General features: G+C 42.9%; 2 protein-coding genes and 1 long non-coding RNA gene across 8 annotated transcripts in view; 2 read left to right on the top strand and 1 right to left on the bottom strand.

Annotated features, from left to right (window-relative positions):
• LOC123977373 (1-phosphatidylinositol 4,5-bisphosphate phosphodiesterase beta-1) overlaps positions 1–27,827 on the bottom strand; it is a 171,373-nt gene that overhangs the window by 140,753 nt on the left and 2,793 nt on the right. For 2 of the 5 annotated variants that reach the window (XM_046059997.1, XM_046059994.1), the window contains exons 4-5: positions 25,957–26,099; positions 7,432–7,540 (exon numbers count right to left, since the gene is read on the bottom strand). The gene's annotated coding sequence lies outside the window, so the exon portion shown is untranslated. Of the gene's footprint in view, positions 1–7,431; positions 7,541–7,858; positions 7,875–25,956; positions 26,100–27,827 lie in introns of those variants that run through there. The other 3 variants (XM_046059995.1, XM_046059998.1, XM_046059996.1) reach the window with 3 other exon arrangements.
• On the top strand, positions 822–6,700 carry bmp2b (bone morphogenetic protein 2b). The gene is made up of 3 exons (XM_046060003.1): positions 822–1,163; positions 2,013–2,380; positions 5,519–6,700. Exons 2-3 carry the CDS (start codon positions 2,026–2,028, stop codon positions 6,430–6,432), a joined length of 1,269 nt encoding a protein of 422 aa, XP_045915959.1. The 5' UTR covers positions 822–1,163; positions 2,013–2,025; the 3' UTR covers positions 6,433–6,700.
• Positions 11,844–17,257, top strand: LOC123977376. Of its 2 annotated transcripts, none has more exons than XR_006826650.1 (3): positions 11,844–11,912; positions 14,105–14,635; positions 15,890–17,257. It is a non-coding gene; the product is annotated as an uncharacterized LOC123977376 (long non-coding RNA). The 2 variants fall into 2 exon arrangements; XR_006826649.1 differs by lacking the exon at positions 11,844–11,912 and adding an exon at positions 13,339–13,443.

The following is a 27,827-nucleotide window of genomic DNA, read 5'->3' as shown; positions in this document are numbered from 1 at the left end:
GCCAGGAGGAAGCATGTATAAATCAGCTCTGGTGTCAGACACACATGTACAAGCACCCCCACGCACATAGTGAAGTTCAGCGGGAGGATGTGATAGTCCCTCTGAGGGGTCTAATCCTTTGAAACCACAAAAGCAACACATTGTGATGCAATTATCTATTAGCCTTAATCCAAAAGCTAAAGTCTGATCCAGCTATTAACACCTTGATCAACGATCTATTTATGAAACAGCATGAGCTGACATGTTTTCTTTTTTTTTTTGCTCTGTGTGGTCAAATGGACAGGAATATTGCACCACCTAGGGACTGTAACCCTTGCCATTTTGATGTTAAGCAAACAAACGATTGCTATTCCTATATATGGAAAAATCATCCCCAAAACACAAACAACTAAAAGCAACAGTATGGTTTTAACTGTTGACTCTGTAACTATTTTTATGGTGTGAATTTTCCAGGATATGTGAAGACTCCTTTGTAATAAGATTAGTGTTTTTTTATGTATATTTTCTGATGGTTCACAAAAGTTCTGAGATCATGAGAAGGGGGCCAACGGGGTCACCAGCATTTTGTGGAATCATTTAATTTTGCTAAAATGTAAATTAGGAATTTATTCAAAGTAGGGACTGTATTAAAAGATTAGAGCTCCGCAGGAGGTTCTTTATAGTAGACAAATGATTGACAGCCCCCAGTGACATCACTGTACAACAAAAAGAGTCGCCAGGGGGAAGAGAAGGCACCAATCAATTCAACCACTACGCTGTGGCGCACAGAGGAGAGGCGACACGCTCCCCAACTCGAAGCCACAACGTCCAAGGAGCGACACTTGAGTGCGCTTATCTCTCTTAAAGCCAGCTTCGCTCAATTTTTGTCTCAGCGAATTGTTCTCTTTTGAAGATGTTCAACCAAGATGCTTTATACTTAGATCGATCCTGCCTACGCGAACTCGCTTCCTCATAGACTTAACATATTTTTCCTTACTTTCCGTGCTGACCAAGACCTACCCCGAATTGCAGCTGGTGAGAATATGTGCGAGAGGCGATCAGCGAAGGGCATGGGCTGTCTTTGGTCCCCCAAGGAGAAGCAGCGTGGATTAAACAGGAATTAATGTGGAATTTATCGGAGCACAAAGGTGGAACGACGACCGGACACAGCGCTTCCTCGTCAGGTAAAATAAGGCTGATGGACTTAGTTGATGAAGTTTTCTAAAGTCAATCCTACGAATGTTAACAGGTATAAAATATCTTGATTCACGAGCAAACGTTAACTTTACAACTGGAAATCGACAGTTCTCCCACTATAAGCTCATAGGGTGTGTGCGTAAAAGTCAAAGTGTTCCCATTTTGAACCTCGGGGAAAACGCTGTGAAATGCAGTTAAAAAGTTGCTTCTTTGGAGGTAGTGCTACTCATATGATATTTCGTTTTTGATGTTTTTGATGTCTTGTCCCGGGCTACATCTGGCTCTGGTACGCACGTCAGATCTAACACCTGCGAGGCTCTTTAAGTAATTCTATCCCTTGTGATTATACATGACCGTCAAAGCCTGTGCTTGTAGCACTGTCTGACTGCCTCTCCTGCTGCTGTGTATCCCAACTCTTTTCCTGACAACATTCTTTCATGTTTCGTGTGGTCCTTCGGGCCACGCACACTTGTATTTCTTTTAATATCACGTCATTAAACACGACTTCTTATATCTTCTAATTGGAGACTTTTTGTCTGTAGTCTCTCCCGCAACTTTCTTTGATTTCTGTTTCTGTTCATGTTAAGATCAATCTTCTGTTTCAGTTAGATACGCTATACTGCCGGCGGCGTTATATTCGCAGCCCACTTTTTTTGTTCTAGCTACTTCAAAGTGAAGAAGTGTCTTCCCTTTTTAACCTGCTCTCCTACAATCATTCCTACTGTACGGGGATCACACACAGTTTAGGGAATGTTGCAGTGAAGCCCCTGCGGTGTCCATATCTCATGTCAATACCTCAGCGCCAGTGTATTGACAGAAACCAACTTTCTCCACAGGGACTGACTGATCATGGTCGCCGTGGTCCGCTCTCTCATGGTACTGCTGCTCGCTCAGGTGTTGCTGGAAGGTGCTACGGGACTTATCCCCGAGGTCGGCCGGAGGAAATACAGCGAATCCGGGAAGCAGGCCCCAGAGCAGTCGGAGAGCGTCCTCAACGAGTTTGAGCTTCGGCTTCTCAATATGTTTGGACTGAGGCGCAGGCCGACCCCGAGCAAGCAAGCCGTGGTGCCGCAGTACATGGTGGACCTTTACCGCATGCACTCAGCAAACGGAGACCACAGCATTAAACGACCCAAGAGCATGGGGAAACACGCAGAGAGAGCCGCCAGCAAGGCCAACACGATTAGAAGCTTTCACCATGAAGGTATGTATTAGTGACATACCTTTACCTGTCAGCCGGAGAGCTCCTCGGCTCTCTCAGACAACACAAACCTATGTTTAAACATGACTCAGAACGTCAAGACTGAACTTCAGAGTCTTCAGTGTTTTATGGAGCGTTAGTCAGTTACAGGTGGCACGCGTCAAATTTATTTGCAACTCTTTAATAAGTTTGCGATTGCTTTAAACCCACTGACATAATTACAAACAAGTATCTCATGCGCAATTAAATTAGCTCTCATATATGTAGTGATGCAACCTTTAACCAGACATTCCCCTGGCGCAGCTGTCACAGGCTTCAAAAACATCAAGGGGCGGTGGTATCCCTGGGGTAATTTGTTTCTTAATAATTGATGGTGTTTGCGTGGGCACTGAAAACAGTTTTTCCAGACACGCACCACAGGAGTAGGATAAAGGGCGGTGTGCCATTGCGCAGGTGATAGTCATCACCCTGTTACTTCAATAACACACGACATGACATTATACTAACACGCATTATGACCAAGTCATCGTGTCAGACTGAATTCTGAGTCATTTTAACGGGACAGAAATTAGTCCTTAGTAAAGCTCGAAGGAGGGGTTGCGCGCCTTATTCTCTCCAAATCACCCCTCTTTCCGCGCTGTGCGCCATTACGCACGTTCCAATAACACCATAATTGCTCACTTAGTTTATTTTCTGGATACGCGCTGACTGTTGAATTCAGTGTTTCAGTTCAATTGCATTTTACTTCGAAGGCAACATATGTTGCTCAGATGATTAAGGCTTACACATTGAAGATTCATAGATGCTGGATAAAATGCATTAGTTCCTAAGTCATACACTATATGTTAATACAATGTTGCTGATGTGATGATCTAACAGGTGCAATTTAAACATAAGGGATGCATAAGGGATGCTTTCTTGAGTTGAGATTCAGTTTAACTGCTGAGCGCATGCACCTGGTCATAATATCTTATATGTGATAAAAAAATAACTATTACTGTCAAACATGTAGCAACTCTTTATCTACCATTCAATTTGCTATGGCCCATGTTTCATATTTAACAACATACAAGTTGAGTCCATAGGGGCTCTGCACAGAGTCCTTATACATAGTCCCAAGTGTTTGAGTGGGGAAGTTTCCATCAGGGGTGAGTCAGAGGGGTGGTTGAGTGGTTGCTTGGGTGCTCTCCAGAGGCCTAGTGCAATGACACCCAGTGGCTACACTGACACACTACAAACAAGCCTGGCCGGGGCAGCCAGGCTGAGTGACTGCTCCCTGGCCACTATTGGAAACCTCTGCACCAGGCCAGCACACACCTTGACACCACCGGCCATTACGAATGTGTTCGGACTGTGTTTACATATGCTCCCCAGGCTTTTTCATCCTATGTTAACAGAGCTGCAGGGCTGTTAGTCTTCCCATGTCAAGAGACGTGCAATTGATGGCTACTCCGTATAATAAGCATGTATCTACAGATGTAAGTGCAGCACATCAAAGCAAACAGCTCTAATCATTCATCACATCTGCCTGCTGATATTAATTTCACTAGGATAATTAGTTTCACTGCTATCAGTTTTCAAAAATAACCATTTCCCATGCCAAATAGAACATTTCCACTATTACAGAGGAAGTGGCTGCCAGAGACAGGTCCGTGATGAATGACCCAACATTAGCCTTTATCTTTTTATTTTGGCATGCAGTGCTAAAAGAAATTAGGAATGTTGGTACACTCATATCTGTGGTTCACACGTTTTTGACAAGCCTCAACTTGTTCACACAGCCCTTCCTCAGAGGAGAGACAGGCGGAGTGAATGAGAACGCTTCTGCAGAAAGAAACAGAGAAGGAGTGACAGAGAAGGAGACAGAAAGAAAAGAGGATTTGGGGCTAAGAGAACAGAGGGAGAATGGGATTTGGGAGCTGAGGAAAGAAAGAAAGAGAGGGATTGGGGACAGAGGAGAGGGAACGCGAGACAGGGGGCTTTCCCACATCAAATGAGAAGTGATAGGCCTAATTGAGGTCTTTGTGCCTCTGGAGGGAGGTTTAGGATGAGATGGTGGAATTTCCTAAATGCCTCCTTTGAAACAGCACAGAGTTCAAAGTTTGTGTTTATTTTACCACACCAAACAGATTAAAACATGTGTCTGTGCATCATCTATGAACTTCATAAAGAGTTCAAAGTGGGGCTGCCTCAAAGAAAATTGCAGCTTTCACTAAGATTTCTTTCATTTACTGTACATTATAGAGGGGAATGCCAATGAGCTTATGTATATATATGACTTTCATGTGCCTCAGGACGGTAATCTTTCGGAAAGGATAGCATTTACAGGCTTAGAACTGTTAGCACAATTGAATAATACAATTTCAATCATTGTTTACTCAGCTTTCCATTTGTGGTCTATAGATTTACTCCAGAATTTAGATATTTACAAGTGATGAAGAGCTGGCCAGTTCTGTAAAGGTTAATGCAACAGCTGGCATAAATGTTACCATTTGTGTACGTAATAAATTTTACATTGACTTCCATATTGCATCTTTGATAATACTTCAATATATGGTACAACTTCTTTTCATGTGCATTGATATTTAGGAATTGCCAATTCTTGGCTGCTACAGCAGAGCAGCCAATTCTCATATATGAGAATTGGCTGCTGCACATTTTGAAGGCAGGCTGACTAGCATGCTTGATCTTATCAACAGATGGAAGCGCACTGCTTTCATCTTCTGACATTTAACCAGGTAAATTTATGAGCATGACACTAATGACCGTATTACATCACCATGAGAATTTGCCTGCTATTACACTGAGTTCTGCGTGCAAAGTGTTGATGTGTGTGTTATGCCTGTGTGACAATGGCCCACAGCCACTCAATATAACCACGTGGCAGCTTGGCTGTGTGTGCGGGTGAATGTGTGTGTGTGTGAGTGAGAGAGAAAGAGAGAGAGCAAAAGAAACCATGGGAGAAACCATCCAGGGCCAACGTTTCCCTGCTCACAGTGATTCTATGGAGCCAGCTAGGCTTTAATCATATACATTGTTTCTCATTCTTTTATCATGCATAAACTCTTTGTTTCATCCTTGGCATGCATTTCACACCCCAATCTCCTTACACTGTGTTTGTCTCTGTGCTATCTCTTCTAGAGTCTATGGAGGCCCTGGCCAGCCTGAAAGGCAAAACAACGCAGCAGTTCTACTTCAACCTCACTTCTATCCCTGATGAGGAGCTCATCACCTCTGCGGAGCTGCGGATCTACAGGGATCAGGTCATGGGAGATGCAACCCCCTACAACAGCTCCAAAAACAGCAGCACCAATGATAGTGCTCCTGCAGGTGGCTTCCATCGTATCAACATTTATGAGATATTTGGAGTTCCTGCCACTCAAGGTAGGGATCCTCTGGCACGTCTGCTGGACACTCGGCTGGTGCAGGACTCTTTGAGCCGCTGGGAGAGCTTTGACGTCAGCCCCGCTGTATCTCAGTGGACCTCTGGGAATGGCCACAACCATGGATTCATGGTGGAGGTGCTTCACCCAGGGGAGGGGGATACGGATGGGGAGCATGCAGAGAGACATAGTAGGCACGTCAGGGTGAGCCGGTCCCTGCACCAGGACCAGGACTCTTGGTCTCAGGCTCGGCCTCTGCTGGTGACGTATGGCCATGACGGCCGTGGGGACTCGGTACTCCACACACGGGAAAAACGTCAGGCGGCACTCCGCAAACAACGCAGGAAGCACCAGCACAAGGCCAGCTGCAAGAGACATGCCTTGTATGTGGACTTCAGTGATGTGGGGTGGAACGAGTGGATAGTGGCACCCCCTGGCTACCACGCCTTTTATTGCCAAGGGGAATGTCCGTTCCCCCTAGCAGACCACCTCAATTCTACCAATCATGCCATTGTGCAAACGCTGGTCAACTCAGTCAACTCAAACATCCCCAGAGCCTGTTGTGTGCCCACTGACCTCAGCCCCATCTCCCTGCTCTACTTGGATGAATATGAGAAGGTCATCCTGAAAAACTACCAAGATATGGTCGTGGAGGGATGCGGCTGCCGGTGAGAAACTGACAGTGGAATGGATAGAAAGAAAAGAGTGGGCAAGAGAGACTGAAAAAGACATCAGAGGTTAATATGGACACCCGGTTTCCCAATGAAGACGTTTATTTATATGAAAGAAAGAAAAAACAGAGCTATTGTGGAAGAAGAAAAAATAGATATATGAATATATTTATGTCTACGTAAAGTTGGGAAAATAAATATTTTAATCAGAGAAATATTACTTTACTGGTCTTGAAAAAGTATTTCTGATGTACATTTCGAAATGGGTGCAATACCACATGAAGTATAATGCTCAGATTTTTATTTTGTATTTATTTCTATTATAACCACTTTATTTGTAAATAAATGTGTATTTATCGTGAAAAAACGTCGTCACTCCAATTTTCCAAGATCGGCTACAGTGAAACCAGCCATTGTTTATGTATCTATGTCAGGGGCCAACATGTGTGGCTGGCATGAATAACAAGAGTTTCAAATTCTGACCGAAATTAGCTGCAAAAATAGAACACCTGACAGAAAGCTCACACTACACTGATTGCAAACCAAGCATTGAACTCTTTTGGTAAATGTAATTGGAAACTAACAACAATAGAAGTGTAGAGGGGAAAGTGACAGAGCCGGGTCAGGGTGGAGTAATGAACTGCAGTAGGGTGTAGGGTCACATGACGGGAGTGACAAGTTACAAGCCCACAAATGTGATAGACTCCCATGGGAGGATTAGAAAAACACCAGAGCATGTTTTCATGCATTACATGTCACTGCAAAGATCCCTGGGAAGGTTTGTCGAGAAGCTAGCTCCTATGTTTTTTTTGTTCCTAACCAATATTAACGAAGGGAAAAAAAGGAACCTGTTATAAAGGTCTGACAGGACGCAAGGTTTATTTATGGTGAGATTTAAGACTAAAAGATTGCAAACTGTGGCAGAGAGACACACCAACAGTCTCTCAGAAAGAAAAGAGCCTACTGGCACTTTAATTAATAAAGACAAACAAACACACACCTGCACCTGTCCACATACTGCACATGCTCAGACAGATTCTTCCCCACTTCAGAGTCTGGCTTCCTTTCTTTGACATCTCTGAGTCATAAGGCTCTGATGTGTTTCGGCACTGAAGAAAAAAGAAAAAAATATGCAGGTATATTTCACGAAACTAGCAGCAGCAGATAATAAAGAGTCGTGTTTTATTCACTAAGACAGTGGGGATGGTTGGCTGGCAAAAACAAAACATATCATATGTTGCAGTAAGACAGTTTGAAGCATGACACCTGAGTCAATATATTTGATTTGAAACAACATAATATTTAGACCAAACTGAATTGACTAAAATGGCTCCAGAAAGACACAGATGAAAATTTATAGCGTAGCCACAATAGCAGATCAGATAATGAGAGGGAGAAGAGAAACAGAGACTGAGAGTTTGACTGACTGCCTTTTCTGCTGTGTTTGCATTAGAAAGGGTTTGGAGGGATCACAAGGCAGCTCAAAATGCTCTAAATAGAATGTTTTTATGTGAGCGCACATTGGGACCGTGGAATGTTGGTTTTCAATCTCAGACACATGCATACGCTTGCATGGAAAACCAACGTGGTTGTTTTTTCAATCATCTATTCAAGGGTTTCCTGGTGGGCTTTTTCTCTTCAAAAACAAATGTGCATTGAACAAAGATACGCTTGTTACTTATATAGGAAATGTAAATCAAAACATTTAGAAGGAGCCGTGAGACTTTATTCACTGGCAGTAAAAACACTGGAAATGTCACTTTTTTTCATGGGCCTCAGATCATATCTGTTTACCCATTCTTATCCCTCAAGGGTATATAGCACCCGTCTACTCTAGATGATGCAACTATCCAATTATTTTATACCCTCCCAACATGCACACAAACACACACAGACCTCCTCCCCCTCTACATTTCAGTTTCAATCTTCTGCACGTGCTATTTTATTCTACCTTGCATCTCCACCCCCCTTGGTCCCATCTGGTGTCCATTTCTGCTCTGTGGACCCCACCATACCACAACCCTGCACATGGGCTGCACATACCTCTGCCAGTAGCAGAAACATTTTAATGGACTTCAGGAGGAAGTCACTTCACTGGCACACTTAATGAACATTTGATAAAAATCAACATTAAAAGCCTAAACCCCGAAAAGATTTGGGGAATTTTCGTGTTAAAAAAAGTGTTAAGATTTAGTGGTTTGCCTTTATAGTTCAAGTCCATAAACCTTTCATGGGTGGAAATACTGCTCCCAGGGTGGGTGACACATGGGTAACTCCCTCCCTGCACCCCATCCCAGCTGAATTGGGTTTCAGTTGTACTATCTGGCCACTGTTTCTCCAACTTCTGGTGCTTCTCATTTTAGAGCCACGTTAGTATTAGACAGCTCCTCGGGGACCACTCCTAAACTTCTCACTTAAGAACAGGGGTCAGGGGTCAAAGTAATAAGGACCTATTATCTCCACAATTACTGACAGACTTCCAGGCTCATCACGGACTAGAGACTTCAAGTGCGGTCAGCCACTGGTTGGGGCTGAGAATGTTTGCATTTCAGAAGCCGTTATTTTCCTTCAGCTTACGCACAACATGGTTTCTAAAACCATCCATTTTATGGCATGAAAGAATTGATGAGCTAAAAATGTAGTCTGTGTGTGACTGTGTATTCCATGATTTAGTTAAAAAGCACAACTGTGAGATATGTGTTCCTGGCAAGATTCTCTTCACCTGCTACACAGACCTCTGCAAAGTCATTTTCCGACAACAGATTTTCCCCTCCCTTCTCGATGAACATCTGGTATATCTGTTAAAGGTGTCCTTCGCTGTCTTTGTTTACACACAAACACACAACAGAGCAGCCGCACAACTGATGAGCATAACACTGGAAGCTGGGACCTACTAGTGTGGCAGGACTCATTCGTTTTGTTTAGTGTGTAGCAAACCACACTAAAACTATCTGCAGCTCCAAACAACCCAAATCATACGTGTTATAAAATCAGATTTCCAGATTTCTGGCTGGCCCAGAATTGGAAAGTATGTGGTGGGCCGTGTATCTTTGATGAAACAGAGGGATCAGTCACTTTGGGAGATCTCAACTGGCTCTGTGCCAAGGAGGGACATGAAAATGTCCGCGAAGTGAAGACAGACAGTGGCCACTTTAGAGTCGTTTCTAACTTCGGATCTTTTCTTTACGTGATGCACGCACTAATTTTAGAGGTGGTGCACATGGTGTTTTTTTTCCTGTATTCTGAGAACAGCCAGTGAGATAACGTCCAGCATAGCTAAGACTGTGGCATCTGTGCTGCAGCTCTGAGCGCATCAAACACACTGGTGTCCACCGATTCAGAAGCAGAGCAAATATGGAAATTACTTTTCCAGAATGACTGCACGAATGATAGTACTTTCATATATATACAATCTTAGCCTTTCATTCTTCCACACACATAGTGTATATCTGCACGTACAAGCACATATAAATTAAAGCATATCTGTGAACACGTGCCACAAACGCACTAGTTTTGACTTATCGAAGTTGTTTGTACATTCACATTACAAAAGGCATGTAGGAAATGACAGCAACATACCTAAAACATTGTTAACTTGCTCCTGAAATATGTTCTGCTACTACCATTACTGTAAGAGCTAATCAGCCATGCAGTCACAGTGGAGTTGGCCTGGAGTGACATGCTGAAATCATTACCTCTGGCTGGGACTCAATGGAAGAGACCATTATATAGCCTAATACTCACAGCCAACTAGTTCTGCAGTAAAGCTATAGTACAGAGTTAAAAGCCTGTCTCCTATTATGATACTCTCGAGAACAAGGCAATGAAACCTTAGAGGACGGACGAGACCGTAAGCCAGACACATTTTATCGATGAGCGATGGGGGGCAGAAGCAGAAGAAACAACCTCATAACATCAGAGCTGTTTATCTCTTACCCAAGGACTTTCCTGCTCTCTCTGCTAGGGAGAGCAAAAGGGCGGCGCGGTGATGCAGTGGTTAGCAATGTTGCCTCACAGCAAGAAGGTTTGTGGGTTCAAACCCCGGTTGCCTCGGCCTTTCTATGTGGAGTTTGCATGTTCTCCCCGTGTCTGTGTGGGTTCTGTTCGGATGCTCCGGCTTCCTCCCACCATTCAAAAACATGCAGGCTAGGCTAATTGGTGTCTCCGAAATTGTCCTTAGGTGTGAGTGTGAGTGGTTGTCTGTCTATGTGTGGCCCTGCGATGAACTGGCGACTTGTCCTGCCTTTCACCCAATGTAAGCTGGGATTGGCTCCAGCCCCCCGCGACCCTGTACGCTGGATAAGCGGTTGACGACGCAGAGACAGAAAATATTTGAGTCTGGCCAATTTGGGTAAATTATTGATAAGATAATTCATTCTACTTCTCCTTTTAATGTTAACTGTTAATCTGGTTAACTTTGTTGGGCAAGTTACTCAGAAATTGTAACATATTACTAGTTACTTATTACTCCTTAAAAAAGTAATAATAGTACTTTACTTATTGCTGGGTGATAGAAGTAACTAGTTACGTTACTCGTTGCTTATGTACTATATTCTAACTTTAGACAGGGAGAGGGAGAGAGAGAGGGAGCGAGCGAGAGGAGGTGCTGCACGGATATGCTCCTCAATACAGCTCCTCAATCAAATACAATTTTAAATATGCCTAGTAAAAATAAATAGAAAATCATTGTGTGGCAGTCAGCGTCCGCGTTGCTAATTATCCAGTGGCATTTTCTCCCAGAAGCCAAGGGAAGCCAGGCTTCCCCTGTTTTAATCAGACTCTGTTTATCATTTCAATAAAAACACAGTGTTTATAGTTTCGATAAATCTTATAAACTGTTGTGGTCATCTCTTCCCCATTTCTCAGTGCCCCTCTAAATGCTACTCGTTGGACGTGTGGTGAAACACTATATTGCACCACCGTAGACTGGCCTTCAGTCTGACTATGCGAGGAGGCCAGGCAGGTTGGCATCCCTTTGTAAAAAAAAAAATTTAATGATTAACCAATCAGATGAGGCCACTGTCATGCCACTGCCTAATTGTGATTAGTCAAGATGATGCCAAGGGAAGCCAGCCGCTGTCTGGCTTCACGCCAATCAAATCACAGCATGCGATCAACGTCATTCAGATGAAATAACGGGAGCTGTTAGCAACTTTAGCTGGTGCAGTTATGGAGGATGGAGATTTGGAGTTTTTAGTTATAATAAATAGTTTTACTAAACTACCACTACAGCAGCAATTTAAGATTAAATCTGACGGAAGACCAACGCCAAAACTGGAGCTGGGCCTAGAGAGAAAAAAGGGGTTTTGGACGTTTACTGAGGAAACTTAGATCCGTACAGTGTGGCTAGCTGGTAGTGCTAAACTTTGACTGACTCTGTTGTTGCGGAGGACGAAAAGCCAGTGGGAAATTCTATGACTTGGTTATTGACCACTTCACCACCATGACAGACAGGGATATTGGCCTTCCTTTTCAAATAGGGTGAGTGAAATGACACCTCCTCTCTCTGAACGTAACTGAACTGCTGCTATTTGTGCGATTTTCAATGTGGTTATATTGTTTGTTTTGCTTTGCTTGCCTGGATTTAGCTGTGAATGAATAGTCCGCTGAAGTAACCTTATTGTTTTTACTGCGGTTGTGTACGCATAGATAATGAGCACCACAGACAGCACCTGCTACAGGGCACTGGGCCAGGCTGGCTGAATAATTGTCTATACTCTGTTGGTTGGCTACTCGGTTGTTAGTCTTCAGTGATGTTGTGTTAGGAACATTTGGCCAAGCATTAAGAAGTATCTAGGCCTATTTGATACATGCACCACTGCTACTATGCAAATGTCTTCAATCGTCTTCTGATTGAGCTTATGAATGCTTCTTTTATTCTTAACCTGCACCATAAGCAGCTATGCTATTTGGGGTGAGAGAGAGAGAGTGTACGTCTCGGTAAATGCAACTTTCAGCGTGTGTATTGATAACAGATAGAGCGAATCTTAAAAAATATAAATTATAAAATTATACCCTGCACTGTAATAGCACAATGCATTAGATAATTGCCCTCCAAAAAGGACATCCCCTCTTACTTGGCTTCCCCAAAAATTTACCCCACCCCACGCCACTGTAATTATCCAAATTATCGGCTAATTATGGGAAACACTGCTTTCACCCCCAAACAAAGCAGTCTCTCCCGACTTTTTAACGGAAATCATATTCAAAACAGCAGCAAGGAGTGTTTTTTTACAAAACATAAAGGCCTAACGTTTCTTTTCGCCATTGGCTGAAAGACAAAAATAAAGTAAATCCCGACTTTTGAACAGCTGTTTTTCTGCGCATATAGCCTATTTATAAGCGCAGTATTCAGTAGGCCTATTTTTTCAAAATGTTAACGTCACTCTCTCCCAGTGAGTCTAAGCATCAGTGATAGTAGCGGCCGGAGTTTCTTTCTATAAGTTTCACGTTGCTGTGCCTCTTTAGCAGATGCTTCAGTAAATCAGATGTAGAACTGTTGGAGGCATTTTGCTGGTCGCACAGAGATTACAATAGATGACGATGTTCTTTGCATTTTAGACTGTGACACAATAATGGCAGCAGCTACTTACAGCTGTGGAAAGAACACCTCTCTCACTCGTTCTCCAGTCTTCCTTTGGTTTTGTGGCTATCAGAGGACATGAACACAAGGCCTGGTGCCGCTGACCTGCCGTACAGTCACGCATTCACGTCAAGGATGGTGCGTTCAATAACGAAGTAACGCAGGGTTACTTGGACTAGTAGGCTAACTGTAATATTACTGTTTTAGAAAAGTAATCTGTTACACTATTAGTTACTGGAAAAAGTAATAATATTACAGTAACGCGTTACTACCCAACACTGATTTTGGTGATTAAATAGGAATGGACTTCAGGATGTGTAGTGCCTACCTTGCACTTTCCACAAGGGATACAGGAAGGAGTTCCATATGGACCACATATGGGCTTCTAAGAGGCTTGAGGATGGATTTGCCTCTAGACACTGATCTAAGGTCAGTGTCGTGTTTACTCCTCTGATGGTTACAGTTAGGTTTGGGGGGAAGGGTGAACCCGACTGATCCTGGAACCTTGCCGAAGGGCGTCTCCTACGCCCCCAGCTTGAAAGGGGTTGTGTGGTTACGGGAGCGGCCTCCATCTTTGTAGCAGGAAGTGAAGAGATCAATCAAAGGGAGCTACATGACATCCCTCAGCACGCCTGTTAAATAAATGTCAATCTCAGGCACAGTAAATCTCATGCATTACCATGCATAAAACTTCAAATCAGTGATGTTCTCATTTGGAGCTGGCCATGAAAAGAAAGCTCAAAACTCATGTCTGAAGACAGTAGTTACTTAAAGATGAGATCTCACAGTGAATAATTCAAAATACCTACATTATAAAACAAAACACACTCACACTCTCTCATATACACACATATCACTATGTCAATTTTTATATATCAATATATCCAGACATTTTGTCTTAAAATTGGTGACCACTGTCTACATTTTTTCCCTTTACTTAAATTTTTTCTTTTTACTTTACTGTTTAACATTTACATATTTTCTTGCGAGAATAAGTAAGTATAATGTTTATGCAGTCTCTATGTATATTGTTGTAATCTAGATAAAGTTATAATTTAATGAGTTTATATGATCTTTCATTTGTCCATAGCCAGTAGATGGCAACAACCCATCTGCGAAGCAGTCAGGGTGATACCACAAAACCTCCTACCTCCGCATCTGCCAGTTCCCAATGAAGATAAGAAAGATTAAGAAAGTTTGACTTCTTTATGACCACAGTACACGTCTTCACGGTTTGGATGGTGGATGCGGCACCTTGAGGAGCTCCAGGCCTGGGACCCAGTCCACCAAGCATCAGTTAATCCCCAGCTATGAAAGGAGACCTGTTATGGAGTTCGGGGGCCTCACTTGGTGGTCTATGAGAACAAGCTGGTGCTGAACCTTTTGTACTTAGAGCAGATTACCAGGAGGCTGTTTCCAGATGCAGTACACCAGGGGAAAGAGGCTCTCTTTCTCTGGGTGGTATGGGACAAATCCATTCCCCACACTTTTCTCATTAGTGTAATAAGCTTTGTATAAACCACTGGACTGCCATTGTCAAGGGCACACACACCATCTCCTCCATCCATCCATCTGTTCATATAGTACATCTGTCAGACATCTCTGCGCTGGAGCAATGCAGGTTTGAAAATGTTCAGATGCTTACAAACACTTATTTTGATCTCTAGCCCTTGAGCATGTGTTGTGTTGTGTTTATATTGCTTTACATTTTCCTTTTATATAATATGCTGTGTAGGGATTGGATAAAGTATAAAAAATTATAATAGTACACTTATTACAATAGTAATAATATTCTCTATGCTCAATTACATTGATCAAATGCTGTGAGCGCAAATCTCAACTCTGTACACCAGATTAATTGATGACATGCAGGAAGTCATGCAATTGTTGTATAGAGAGCTGAAAGACATTATGAATTGTTTTTGTAGACCTTCTTGGACAGTGTTACAATAATTTTCCATATATACCTGTCAGTTATTTTGAAAGAAAGTTACAGAGGTAGTTGAGAGAAGCCAGTTTATATAAAGAGCAGGTCCACAACCTGAGGGCCCCAGCCAGCTCAGCTACGAGGTGTAACTCACACTCCTTCACCCCGCTCTCCCACAGCCTGTCAGTGGCATGGCAAAGTCTGCCTCACCAAGCTTCCTGTGACTCACTTCCTGTCCCGGCCCTGCACCTGCACTCCCCTGGGTGATGTCATGGCAGGTTTTCCTCTTGGAGTCGCACTACCAAGCCAGTCTGGCATAATGCGCATATGCATGTGTGTGTGTGTGTGTGTTTGTGTGTGTTTATGTGTGAACAACCATCAGCCTGGCTCGAACATCAGCCGGCGGATCTTAGGTGAATGTGGCACTTCATAGCTTTAGTGATGACCTCTTCCGTAAGGCAAAGGCTTTGCAGAGTAGAAAGGCACGTCAAACAGACAGGGGAGAAAGAGGACAGTGGTAGATGGAACATGGATTCTGTCCCAAAGCTGGATTATTGTGATATCTTTCTCCTTTGCCTCCTCTTCTCTAAGATACAAATATGTCCTTCTGTTGCCTCTTTGTGTCTGTGCATTCAATTACTCATAAGAATCCTTCTGTGAATCCTTACTGAGCTTCACGTAATGAAAACTTGACCTTTATGAGAAAGGAGCAGTTCTGTTTTCCAGTGAGGAGAAACAACCTCTAGATGTCCTCAATATCTGTAGAAATAATTACAGTAGGCCTTTCTACCATCAGTGACCGCAGTGAAAATGATAGATTGAGGGGAACACACTACTTGGACAGGCCCATGAGTAAATGGAAATATTGTATGAGAATGAGTGCCTACTTTTTTCCCTTATCCTGGGCCATAAGAGGTGATTTTTTTTTTTTTCTCTTTTCTCCCTCAGTTCCAACGTGCATGTACGTGAACGGGCAGGAAATGCCTTACAGCTCCCGTCAGCAGAGGAGAAACCCGTTTGAGGTCAAGGGTCGCAAGAGGAAGGCAGCAGGCATATATCAATATTCATTTCCTTTTCTGGTACATTCACAGACCTCTTGCTAGCTTCACTCCTTTATAGAGTGTGTTATGGATCATTACTTCTTGCTCGCTGCCTGTTGACAACATTAGCTGCTCTAATGGTCGTCTGTGGGAAACTCAGCACTGTGTCCTCCCTTTTGGTGTGTGTACGTCAAATTCATCTGGTTCTGGTGCTGATAGATGGTGTGGATCAGAAAGAGGCCTGTGCAAGAGAAAAGGAAGACCCATTCTAGTGTTCTTTGACATCCACATAATTTCCTCATGGCTGAACTCACATAAAGTATGCAAAGCAGTCTTGGTGAAAACGCAGATGTGATGCATTATTATTAAGTATCCACAGTTGTGACTGCGGAAATTGATAAAGTATACTTAGAAACTTCCTTTCCTCATTAGAATGGGCAGCATTTAAGGGCCATAGTTTACCAACATTCGGGAATTGACATTGGACTGAGTCTCTGTACTGTCACTGTGCAAACTGCGGGCGTTCTGTTGACTGGGACATAAAATAGTGCTGTTGGGTTTTGGGTTTCCAGAGCAGGATCAGGGCTGCAGTATATTGAGTCCATGTGGGGAGTGCGTTTTTAATCTGAGCCTTACCCACAGTCCTTCCTGTTTCTAATTTGGCGCTGCAGCGGTTTTGTCCCGAGGCCAAGAGCCTCTCTTCCACAGAGTGTCTATTTCCTCTGAAGTGAATAGTAGCAGGTGTGCTGGCCCGAGATCCCTTGGAGAAGTCTGCTTATGAATGGCCCACATCTCACTCTTTCTCGCCTATCTTTGTTTTCTTTTTTCTTCCTTTCATTTGTATTTTTCATTGTGTCTCACATTCTTCCTCTCTTTTTCACATTCTTTCTTTCTTTGCTGTTTTGTCTTCACCACCCTGTTGTCACTCCTTTGTCTCCCTCATCTCTTATGATTTTCTTTCATTTTCCCCCTTTGCTCTCCTTGCTTCCTCCAACATCAAGGTGTAGTACTTTGATAAGTCATAAAGCAGCAGCGTGTGCTGATGAAAACAATAAAAGGCAACAGCAAGAACAAGGGCAGTACAATCACATATCCACCCTGCCAGACATCGGAAGTAATAAATCACATAAAACAGTGAAACTGTCAAAACATCAGGTATTAGATTTAGAATTTGGTTTATTGCAATTGCTTTTGTTGTGGCAGACATAATACCACAAATCCTTTAGCAGCTTCAACCATTACTATCCTGAATAAATGTAACTTGTACAGTAAAGAAATGCGCACACACAGGGCAAATCCCCTAAATGAACCCAATACATACATATATGCTGGAAGAGGAGCCCATGTGTGTGTGAGCAAGAGACTCAATCTTCCACAAGTTGTAATCAGACCAGCCTGATCAGCAAGGACTCATCCAATCTGTGAGCAGAGGAGACATGCTGTCATGCTGCTTCCAGGAGGCACTGCGATTGGAATTAACCTCTAGTGACCTTCACTTCTCCATCCCCTTTCCCCAAAACACACTCCCTAATGAGTTGGGCTTGAAGGGGTGTAGCCTCTGCTGTAAGGCAAAAAAATCCCGTCAAGGCAAAGTCATATTCTCACTTATCTCTGAGGAAAACAACGCAAAAGAAACCACATTGGTTGCCAATGATTTGTGACTTAACGCAGGGGTGAAATACAGCTGCAGAGCCATTAAGGAAATGAGAGTCTAACCAAAGGGTTGTTTAACTGGAACACATGAACTCTTAATGATGTTTGTGTTTATTCAATTTTGCTTCCACATCATTTGCCAAAGTAGAATTTGGTGTAACGTCACAAGCAGAGGTTGCAGATTCTGTTCCCAGAGGTTGTGAATTTTATAAGACTTCCTAGCACTGTAGACATATTTTATGTAATGACAATAATAATCAAATTCAAGAGGATATGCACTACATGAGGTGTTGCTTATCTGTAAATTACCTAAATTATAGACATTTTTTTAACCTTTTTCATCCATAATCAATCTGTAACACTTCAATGTACTCATTTGTACATCCTCTGACCCTGTAGTAACAAAGGACGTTCTCCAGCCTCTGTTCAGGCATCATTCCTCCTTCTGCTCTTATGATTCTCGGCCAAAGTCAACCACGAGCATTTACGTTTCCAGCCGTGGCGTTTCCGGCATCTGGACACGCTTGTGTTTACACAGGATGTTCAAACTTGATGCAGATTAAACAAATCCAATTTGGAGGCTGAGTTCAATCACCTCCTTTATTTCAACATTAAGTGGATGAAGATGGGGGCCAAATCACCACTATCATATCCAAGAGGATTGGGTGGGGGGAACAATGTGTAGACCAATAAGTCCAGAAAGTATTTTGAAAGTATTTATATGCTGATAGATGTCATCTGCTAGTTCCCACAGGCTTGCATGTGGTTAAATTTGCTCAGTGTGGTGAAGGGATTTTTTTTCAAAAATCTCCAGCTCTCCCTGGCAGTGTTGTTGTCCTTCGAAGGGCCCATGGGTAGTTTGGCATTAGTTCTGTTCCCACACTTATGGTGTAAACGGAGGCCTGGCTGTGTGCTCACATGCCCAGACCAGGCACACGTAGCACAATTCAATGTTATGAACATTTAATTTTGCCAGGACCTTTTTTCATCTTGCATCAGATAAACACTGATTACTTAAACTCAGGAAACACAGTATAGGTCAGACGCCAATTGTGCCAAGTTCACTTTCTCATATGAAAGAGTAGACAGCTTCCAAATTTGGCTGACGGTGGTCTACAGGCTTGCTGGCCTAGTCCTCTGTTTAAGCCAAGCATCAATTCTGTGGGTTCAGGATTGGGATGGGAAATGCTACAGAAGACTGGATGGTCTCTGACCTTTTCACAAGTACAAAGGGACCTTCTTTGTGTCCAGAAGAGTCATTTGTTCAACAGGATTTTTAATTGCTGCTCACTCCAAATAAAGCCTTGAATTTGGCTGGTGTTTTTGTCCTCACCTGGGTCCTCTTTCACATTTGGGAGGGGTTTTGACCTTCTGCACCTGTTTGGCTAGCGTCCGCCTGCCCATCTGCTCCTAGCTAATGCAGCCATCCCACTTCTACGGAGCAACTCCATTCAGGATAGCTAGCTGTGCGCCTAATTGTATCACATTCTACAGGCTTTGTCCTGGCATTCCCTCACCAGCTAAAGGTTGCCGAAATCTCATCCGCCACATCAGAGGGGCCCTATTAACCCCTGACCCCTGGTTGGTGTGTGTGGACAAGGTCGCTCCTCACACCCAACTCCGGGCCCATTAACACGTCGCTCCACAGCAGAAAAACTATTTTGACGGGCTGTAATTGGCGCTAAGTGATGGTGGACAAAGGCCCCCTCTGTGCTGCCTGCTGGACTGAGCGGTACTGACCACTCTCTGAGCTTCACGCTTGACATTTCCTTTCTGAGTCCGATGTGAGAAGAGAGGAACTGGGGAAGCCCCTTCCTGCACCACCACATCCTCCATTTCTCCATCCCTTCTGCCCCTTCTGCTATTTGCCATGGCGCTCCTTTGAAAACGTGAGATAATGAGGTTCTGGTGGGGAGAGCTGGCTAGAGCAGAAATGCATGGTCCAGATCTGTGAAGGCTGATTAATCCAATGGCGGGCCATTCCTTTCAGAGACAGCCTAATTAGTTTATGTTAGCTGGAGAAGGTCAGGGGGCGTGTTTGACTGAGGCCTTTTTTTTAAATGCCACAATGGTGTGATGATCTGTGGATGCAGGTGCAGCAATCAGCTCCTTTAATGTTGCTGAGCTGCTTTGGGTATTGGTTGTACAGTTGAGTTGCATACTGGCAAAGACAATGAGGTCTTTTACTTGTGAGTATATGACATTTTCAAACCAGTCTCCAGCCATCTAGCTGGCTTTCCAAGTTCATTAGTCATGAACTCAAATGTTATAATGCTCTACAAATAACCAGGGAAAAACCCTCAGTATTGTATGTGGGATAGTGGTTAAAAAACTGAAAAGATGGAAAGCCAGGACTTCCGAACAACTAAAGACTGAAGAATAATTTTACTGGTAGTCTTGGCCCGCATTATTGTATTGCTAACCCACAGTCCACCCAGTGAATTACAAACCACTTTGAATGAGTCACTATGTTAGTATATGTAACTCCCTCCTCCTTCAACCTTATCACCATTTACCTTGACTGAATTCATATTTATGGCAGATGCAAATCCCTTTAATGATTGACTGTGGTCCAAAATTCCCCCCGTGCATGTGTACAGCTTGTGTCTTAGCAACACTCCAAGGGAACCCAGCCAGGCTTCTCTCACACAAATATACTTAAGACAGGTCTAACTCCTTCACCCATAGTCCATGCCATGCTCTCATCCCCGTATTTAACAGCCTGACGTCAGACAGGAGCAGAGGAGGCAGCAGAGGAGACTTTAATACTAAATCTCTCCCCCTGTCATTACCGGCCTGTGTGACCGCCTATCAGAGGCCCTTGAGTGATGTGGGAAACCCTGGGCCCTGTCCTCCCAACCCCTGTAGGCCAGGCCGCCTGTTCTGTCCAAACCAAACTGAAAACTACAGGACAGGCACAGCTAGGGTTGACATCAATGAGGCGCCAGGCTCTTTATGCCCACTCTGCGGTCAGGAGGAGAGAAGACTGGATATTAATCTCTCTCTCTCTCTGTCTCTCTCTCTCTCTCTCTCTCTCTCTCGTCTTTACTCGCATGCTTTCTTCCTCTTTCCGCTTCCCACCGTGCAAGCCGTATTTCTGGGATCTCCATTCCATTAAGGCTAAATCAAATGAAGGCAGAGACTGTTCATTTTGATAGCTGTTGCAACTGCAGTTGCAGCTGGAGGAAGTATCCTCTCAAATACTGACAATGTAGATGGGAGGGAGAAAGAAATTAATGATCTGGCCTAAGCCCAGTTCCGAGTGATTGATAGTACAAGCAGCTTAAGCTGAGGTATGGGTTATTTTTTTATGTTAATCTCTCCAATAATAATTTCTTGGACTGTTTTGCTTTAACCTAAATAAGTCAACCACACCTTCCTTGACACTCACAACCACTGAAACCGAACACACAGATTCCTTGACATTTAATGGTACCACAAACCATCAACAGCATTAAACTGATTGACTGATAAAGTACTGACTGCTTATTTACATACAATGTCTAGTGTTTTACTGAGTATATGTGTGTGTGTGTACATATATATCAACATATATATTTGGTACTTCATTACTGTCTTGATTTTTCAAACACCTGCAGGGAGGAAAAAAATAACCCAAACATGCCAACTCAGTCAGTCAGTCCACCGGCCCATGTGATGTGGGTCTTTATGAGAGGACACCTGCAGCACCCAGCGTCCCCAGTTGGCTTTGTGAAAGCTTCTGAACTGGGTGGGGGACAGAGGGGAGAGGTACAGGGCCAGACCCAGGTTTGGCCCCGAAGGCCTTAACTATCACTCCAGTCCATGGGTTGCCTTTGGCCTTGCTAACTGTTCCATGAAATGGGCCCCAGGAACAGTGCAAACCTCCCAGAAACAGGCCGCTCACTGTTAGCCAACAGTGCTCCCTTTGTGTGAAAATTGTCAAAGCTGGCCCTTTTCTGCCCCGGTCCTGCCTTTCTTTTGAGCCTCAGCTGTGAGCAAACAAAGCTGGCTTAAAGGTTTGCATGACGGTTAGCTAGCTAGCTAGCTAGCTGCGTTCGTGTTTGTGTCAATGAGAGCAATGGAGTTTGTGTTTCCTGTGTTATGCAGGTGGGGCTTGAATGGCTAATGAGAGAAGACCCTGTCAATGCCCCACTAATGAGGGTTCAAAAAAACCAACAACCCTATTTTTTTGTGGTTGTGGAGTTGAGCTCTACGATTCATAATGTGATCCAAATTAAACACTCAGTGCCATAGTGGTCCTTGGGAGTATTCTTAGTTGAAATGTTCAGTGCCAGCAGGTAAGCCTTCCAAATATAAAATGATGGTATCTAGATGGACAGCATTATCAAGTGTTGACAGGCTCAAATAGTTGTCTACAGACAATAGCTTCATTGGTAAATATAACAGTAACAGTAATGGTAATAAAAAAGTGGTGCTAACATATTCCTACAAGAAGATATTGATAGAATTTATCATTTAGAGATTTGATAGAATTGATAGTGATCATATTTTAGTTATTTTATTTTATTTCTGTATTTTATCACTGTATTTTATTACTGTAACATTTTAAAATAATCCTATAGTAACTCATGATATTCACCTGTAACTCAATATTGTATTTTTTCAGTGATTGGTAACATGCTTTATATTATATTGTAACAACTAAACAGTGAGTTTACTGTATTCCTTTTAAATCAGTATAATACTATAGAGTCACTTTGTATGGTTGTGTATCCTTCTGGCTTTTATTGCAGTTTAATTTGCCAACTCAGTCTGTGCATCCTCTACAGAGGTTCTTCAAATAAAGAGGAAGAGATTTGTTTGCCAGTTAGTTGTCACAGGTGGTGACACTTTAATCAAACAAACACTACACTATTAGACACTATCAGTAAAAATCGGAGTTACCACACCCAACATTGCGGTAATGTACTGCAACAAAGAGTGAATCCGTTACCTGCTAAATGAATAGCACTGTGATCAGTGTTCAAATTCCAAAGCCGCCATCATACTGCTGGCATCTCTTTATTGTTCAACAATAAATTTGAGTCATGAAAAGAAATGAATACTTTAACAGAGGCATAAATCATCCTCTATTTATTTCATTGCTGAAGCAGACATAATTGCTGTTCTCAAATGATATTTATTGTGTTGTCAGAGCATAACATGTTCAGAAAAAACAGACAAAACATTTATTCAATGCTATTTGTTATAGGGTTTTATCTGTGGTTGAAATGGACCATAAAGTCACCACAGCTTTCGGTTCACACGAATAAATTCCCGAGAAGATTTTTAAGGCTGTGTGTAACACCAAGAAGCTATACAGCACTTCAAAAATGAGCTATAGCTACAACTTGAATGGCAAGGATAAATGCTTCAACATATTTATTAAGGGAGATAAACTTTACTAAAGCAGACCTTTCCTTTTTTCCCCTTTTGGACAGAAAGGAAAATCAGTAGCACTTGGTTTAACCGCGTTTCACTTTGCATAATTGTTCCCAAGGTTGCTGTTTTTTTATTTCTAGGCTTTCTGTGCCAATATAATTCAATTTATGTGGCCAAGCCAAATATTTGCAGCATGGCTTTCGCTTCTAAACTGAGCTGTAGTTTGAGCAGAAGAGGTCTGCCTTGCTAGTAGCAGTGCACAGACAAGGCAATAAACATATTCACTGCTCATCAACAACAACTCTGCTTCTAATCACACTGTCATTCTCATTACTTGCTCTGTTGTGTAAGAAATTCTTCAGTGAGTGATGAGATAAACACTCAATCGTAGCAGGCATTGAAGTTTTTTTACACTTCAATCCACACCTTGCATTGAATTGGGCTATGTGCTGGATGGTTTGATGGTACACCAAATGTTTACTACTTCTTAGGAACAGATGACACAAACTGGAGGGAGTCAGAGTCATTTACAGTTAGTTAAATTCCCTGCTGAGAGGCCCGGCTAAAGGCTTCTTCCACAGACCTTGCTGGGAAATATTTGCAATGGTTTCCATCCAGATCTGGGTCACTCAGTTCCACATTCACTGCACAGGTGAGCTGGAGCAGGTTTGTTTGGCATTGGTCATTGGCTGTCCTTTCCTTTCCACAGGGTTGGGAAAGCAGCACCACATACAGCTTGCGACAACAAGAGATGCTTTTGTCCATAGCTTACCACAGCGAAATGACACCGCTAAGCTGCCTGCTCCCAATGTTGTCCAGGTCTCCCAGGACAGTCCCCGGGGGCTACGAGACCTGCTGCAGGCCAGTTCAATAGAGGCAGAAGGAGAGTGAGAGCCCTCGGGAGAATAGGTAACTCTGTCAGCCAGCCGTGCTGCTGCAACGTGCTGATGAAAACAACCTCTTTCACACGGAGTGTGTTTTGGCATCCAAGGCTGTAATCATGCATGATTAGCCTAAGAACTCAATTCCGAGCGGGGTCTATTCCTTATTCCTGTCACACTGTCAGAAATTATGTTTACCTTCCACTTTTCCCAACTGTCGCAAGACATAAAGGGAGACTTGAGGTTTGTGATATTGATTAAAATATTAAACCACACTCTACAAATAATATAAAAATGACACCTACCCTAATTCCCATATTTCTTTTTTAACTGCATATTTCAATAAATATCATCACAAAAGCAAATTTGTGCTTTTATCCTTAAGTTTTTGTATTTTCCTTTAAACGGTTGTTTTTCTTTAAATATTGTTTAGAATAACCATATCAAAAAAACACGCCGGGACCTTATTATACAATTTATGGAATTAAACTGTCCAAACGATTCTGTAGCTTGCAATGTGGTTTTACAGACCAACTATCCTCTTCGAAAATTTTACCACTTGACATTAAAAATAAACAATGTTTTTATGTTCTCTCAACTACATCAAAGTGACCTGAAAATATTATTCTGAGTGTGTACAAAGAGCCCTGACTGGCATGTACTTGGTTAATGACTGAAGCAGCACGACACGTTTCGAGGACTGATGTCACCCGTGGCCAGATCATCACCCCACAACAGGTGCAGCCTTCTCTTTTCCTCTCCTCATACTCATCTTGCTACAGCTTGTTTTCCTTCTACATGTGGAAAACATCTGCATAGGTGGTCCCTCTCTTTCCTTCTGCCCCCCCCCCCCCACCTCCAGCCCTCTCATTTACTCCCACCCCTCTACTCTGTCCCTCTATCTCCTTATGTCTTTGTCTTTTTATGCCGAAATAGGGAAGTCATAGTAAATATGGAGAGGTGTCAGTGCCAGAAGAAACGGGCCGTGTATTTCTGGATCCAAGATGCGAGGTTGACCGAAGCATATTTTTATCGTGAAAAGCCAACATGGAATGGGACGGCCATACGCAGCTGCCGGTCTAATTTGCTCTAAGCATGTACAAATAGGACGGCCCACACAGACCATAAAAGTGGAGTGGAGGTTTTGCTCAATGCGGCACTTTTGTCTTACCAGAGGCACAGGGACGCGTTCCAAAGAACAAACAGATCACAAAAGAGAAAACACACACAGGCACACTCACTTTATAGTTTGAAATACAGTAGAATAACTCAGACGAGGATGGACTACTGCTGCTTCAGTGTAAACAGTGTTTCAAGCACTGTTTAACATCAATTCCATTTCTTATTCAACATTTAACATTTTTTTTGAGGAAGTGTGCCTCCTGAAATATAACAATGTAATACTAATGCACTTTGTATAACATTTCTAACTTTCTATGCTTTTTTATTTACAAAGTCAAGGTCAGTGACTGTCAGAACATATACATATCAAACCCTTATGTATATATTTTTTTCCCACCTTCAGAGCTGCACCAATGTCTCTCCTGTTCGTTCTCCATACATTTTATTGCGCTATGGAAAGTTTTATTTGCTCTTGAGCAATTTGCTCTGGAAACCCCCTGTAGATCCTATGAGTACTGTACACATTACATGCCTGCGCATAGACGCACGCGCATGCACACACACACACACACGCTTACATATGTCTGTACGGGGTTCCCCTTTAGACGCCGGATAAATAACTAACTTCAAACAGTAAACTAGGTGCTAATGAACTGAATCTTGACAGGGTTTGCTTTCCACAAGCAGAGACCCACCCCACAATGGATCCATTCACAGGATCTCAGCCATGGAAAGTAATCCCGCTAGAGTTTATGCGACCTTTTCTAACTCTCAGTAAGTCTTTCTCCCCTCAGGCCTTTATGGCCCAGCCAAAAATAACACTGACCTGCATCAGCTGATACAGGCAGAGGCTACCCACATTTGCATGTTTCAAAATGGCATCCATTCACAACCAGTTGGCAAATTGATGTGGGGAGGAAAGGAACACAACGCCCCGCTTCCTCTTACGCTGTACCTGAGAGATCAGTCACGCCAACTTCAAGGCCAGTGTCAAGGGTTGTTTCTTCATGTCACTCTGTAGCCCAGGACGTGGCTGGATGGCATCTAAACGCTTCCGTGCACATGTGGCCAGATCCAGGAGACCTCTGCATACAGGACCTGCAAGAAAAGGTGTTATTTCATCTTTAACAGAATGTGGGCAGTGTTCCCACTGTGTCTCTGTATGCTCTGACAAACCTAATAAAAGTCACAGCATCGCATATGGCTTTATTCAACATATTTGATATTCACACAGGAACAAAAATGTCAGCTGCTTCAGAATTTCGTGCACACCTGCCGAAACTGACAAAGACGGATAGAGAAAGTCAGATCTGAGCAACAGCATTTCATCATGAAATCTGCCAACAGAAAGGACAGTGAACTCATCAGGCTTAATATCAGAAAAAGGCAATCTATCTGTGTGTCAATTTTGGACTAGCAGAGTATCTGCCTGAGGTGAAGGATTACCATCCATATGGCTGTGTTCACCTATATCTTTTATGTTTCTGGGCAGCAAAGGGATGAAATACCGCCGGTGACAGGTAAAGCAATGCTCTGTAATGGAAGTTGTTTCACAGTAGCTTTTCAGAAAGAAGTGCAATATTTAAACATGTGATATCCTGTTCCAAACCACGGTTCAGAACAGTCTCTCCTCTAGATGTGAGGGTCACACTGTGCTGACAACCTGTATTTATGGCTATCTGACCTGACACCATGAAAGGTTTTATTTCTATCAGATGTTTCCATACAAGGAGAGGTGAACAGAAAGGAAGAGGAAAACGAAGTTTTGGCTGTGTTGTATGGAAAGTTCAAATGTAATTGAAAATGCATGAACCTTCTGCATGTTTTAACTAATCTTTCATTTTTTTAAAAACTTGTATTTAGAATTTTTATAGTATTGGCCCTGGCTTGGTAACATTATTATAAGCTTTAATGGAAACATCTACAAGCAAGGATGTAAGACGCCATTTTCTGAAGCACCAATGCTCCACCCATATAAATAAACAATTAATTTTGGAAATAAAAGAGCCTTTATACTGAGCATTCACTGCTGTGCAACGACTACACGGTCTATCTGAGGAGAGGTTGGTAATATTTAGTGAAACACAGGTACTTTTATCCACACATAGAGTCTGTATTTAGTCAGTCACTCTGCTCTAAGTCAAAGATCCTCTCTTGACCATCACACCTGGGTTGCTTGACTCTCATCACAACAGAATTTCCCATTATACTGACATTTGTAAAACAAATAACCGGCCAGGTGCAGGTTGTCCTTTCTTGTGTTTTGTTTTTCTATTTGAATGGCAACTGGTATGGAGTGTCATGGTAGTTATGGAGGTCAGTGGCATAAGAATAAAACAACCCTCATTAAAAAAGAAAGTAAGAAGTAGAACAAAGACGTTTTGACAGCTTCAAAGAGTGAAAATGAATCAGAGCCGCAAAACTTTGCAGGCCATAAAGCAGTGTAGCATTTGTACCCCAGAGCCCTGTGCTGTCAAGAGCCTCTCTTCCAGTGCTGTTTTTCAGGCCTCCTGTCCCTCTCAGTCCTGCTCCCACAGGATAAGACCCGAGGTTTTGTTGGGTTGTAGAGGTGGGAGCGTCCAAGGGGATATAGGGGCTGAGGTGAAGGGGATGTGGAACCTCGAGGTGAGCAGTGGTTGGTAACCTTATGAAAACATCACCTTTGAACATTGTTTACCTCCAAACCTGTATTAAGTCATGAATGAGACCTCCATCGATACGTCAAAAAAGGTGGTGAGGTAAGTTAGTTTCATGTTGCATTCATGACTCCCTCTCGCCTATCCCACCTCCCCACTACATCCCAAGAAGAACAACTCCCCCACCCCA

The sequence above is a fragment of the Micropterus dolomieu genome, linkage group LG10 (genome assembly GCF_021292245.1).
Source record: "Micropterus dolomieu isolate WLL.071019.BEF.003 ecotype Adirondacks linkage group LG10, ASM2129224v1, whole genome shotgun sequence".
Lineage (NCBI taxonomy): Eukaryota > Metazoa > Chordata > Actinopteri > Centrarchiformes > Centrarchidae > Micropterus > Micropterus dolomieu.
Note: the sequence above shows the minus strand (reverse complement) of the source record. Positions and strands in the feature narration are given on the sequence as shown.

Excerpts from the sequence above, each read along its gene's own strand:
- bmp2b (XM_046060003.1), top strand. The coding sequence starts at position 2,026 with ATGGTCGCCGTGGTCCGCTCTCTCATGGTACTGCTGCTCGCTCAGGTG. Across the intron at positions 2,381-5,518 it reads TAGAAGCTTTCACCATGAAG|AGTCTATGGAGGCCCTGGCC; the intron begins GTATGTATTAGT and ends TATCTCTTCTAG.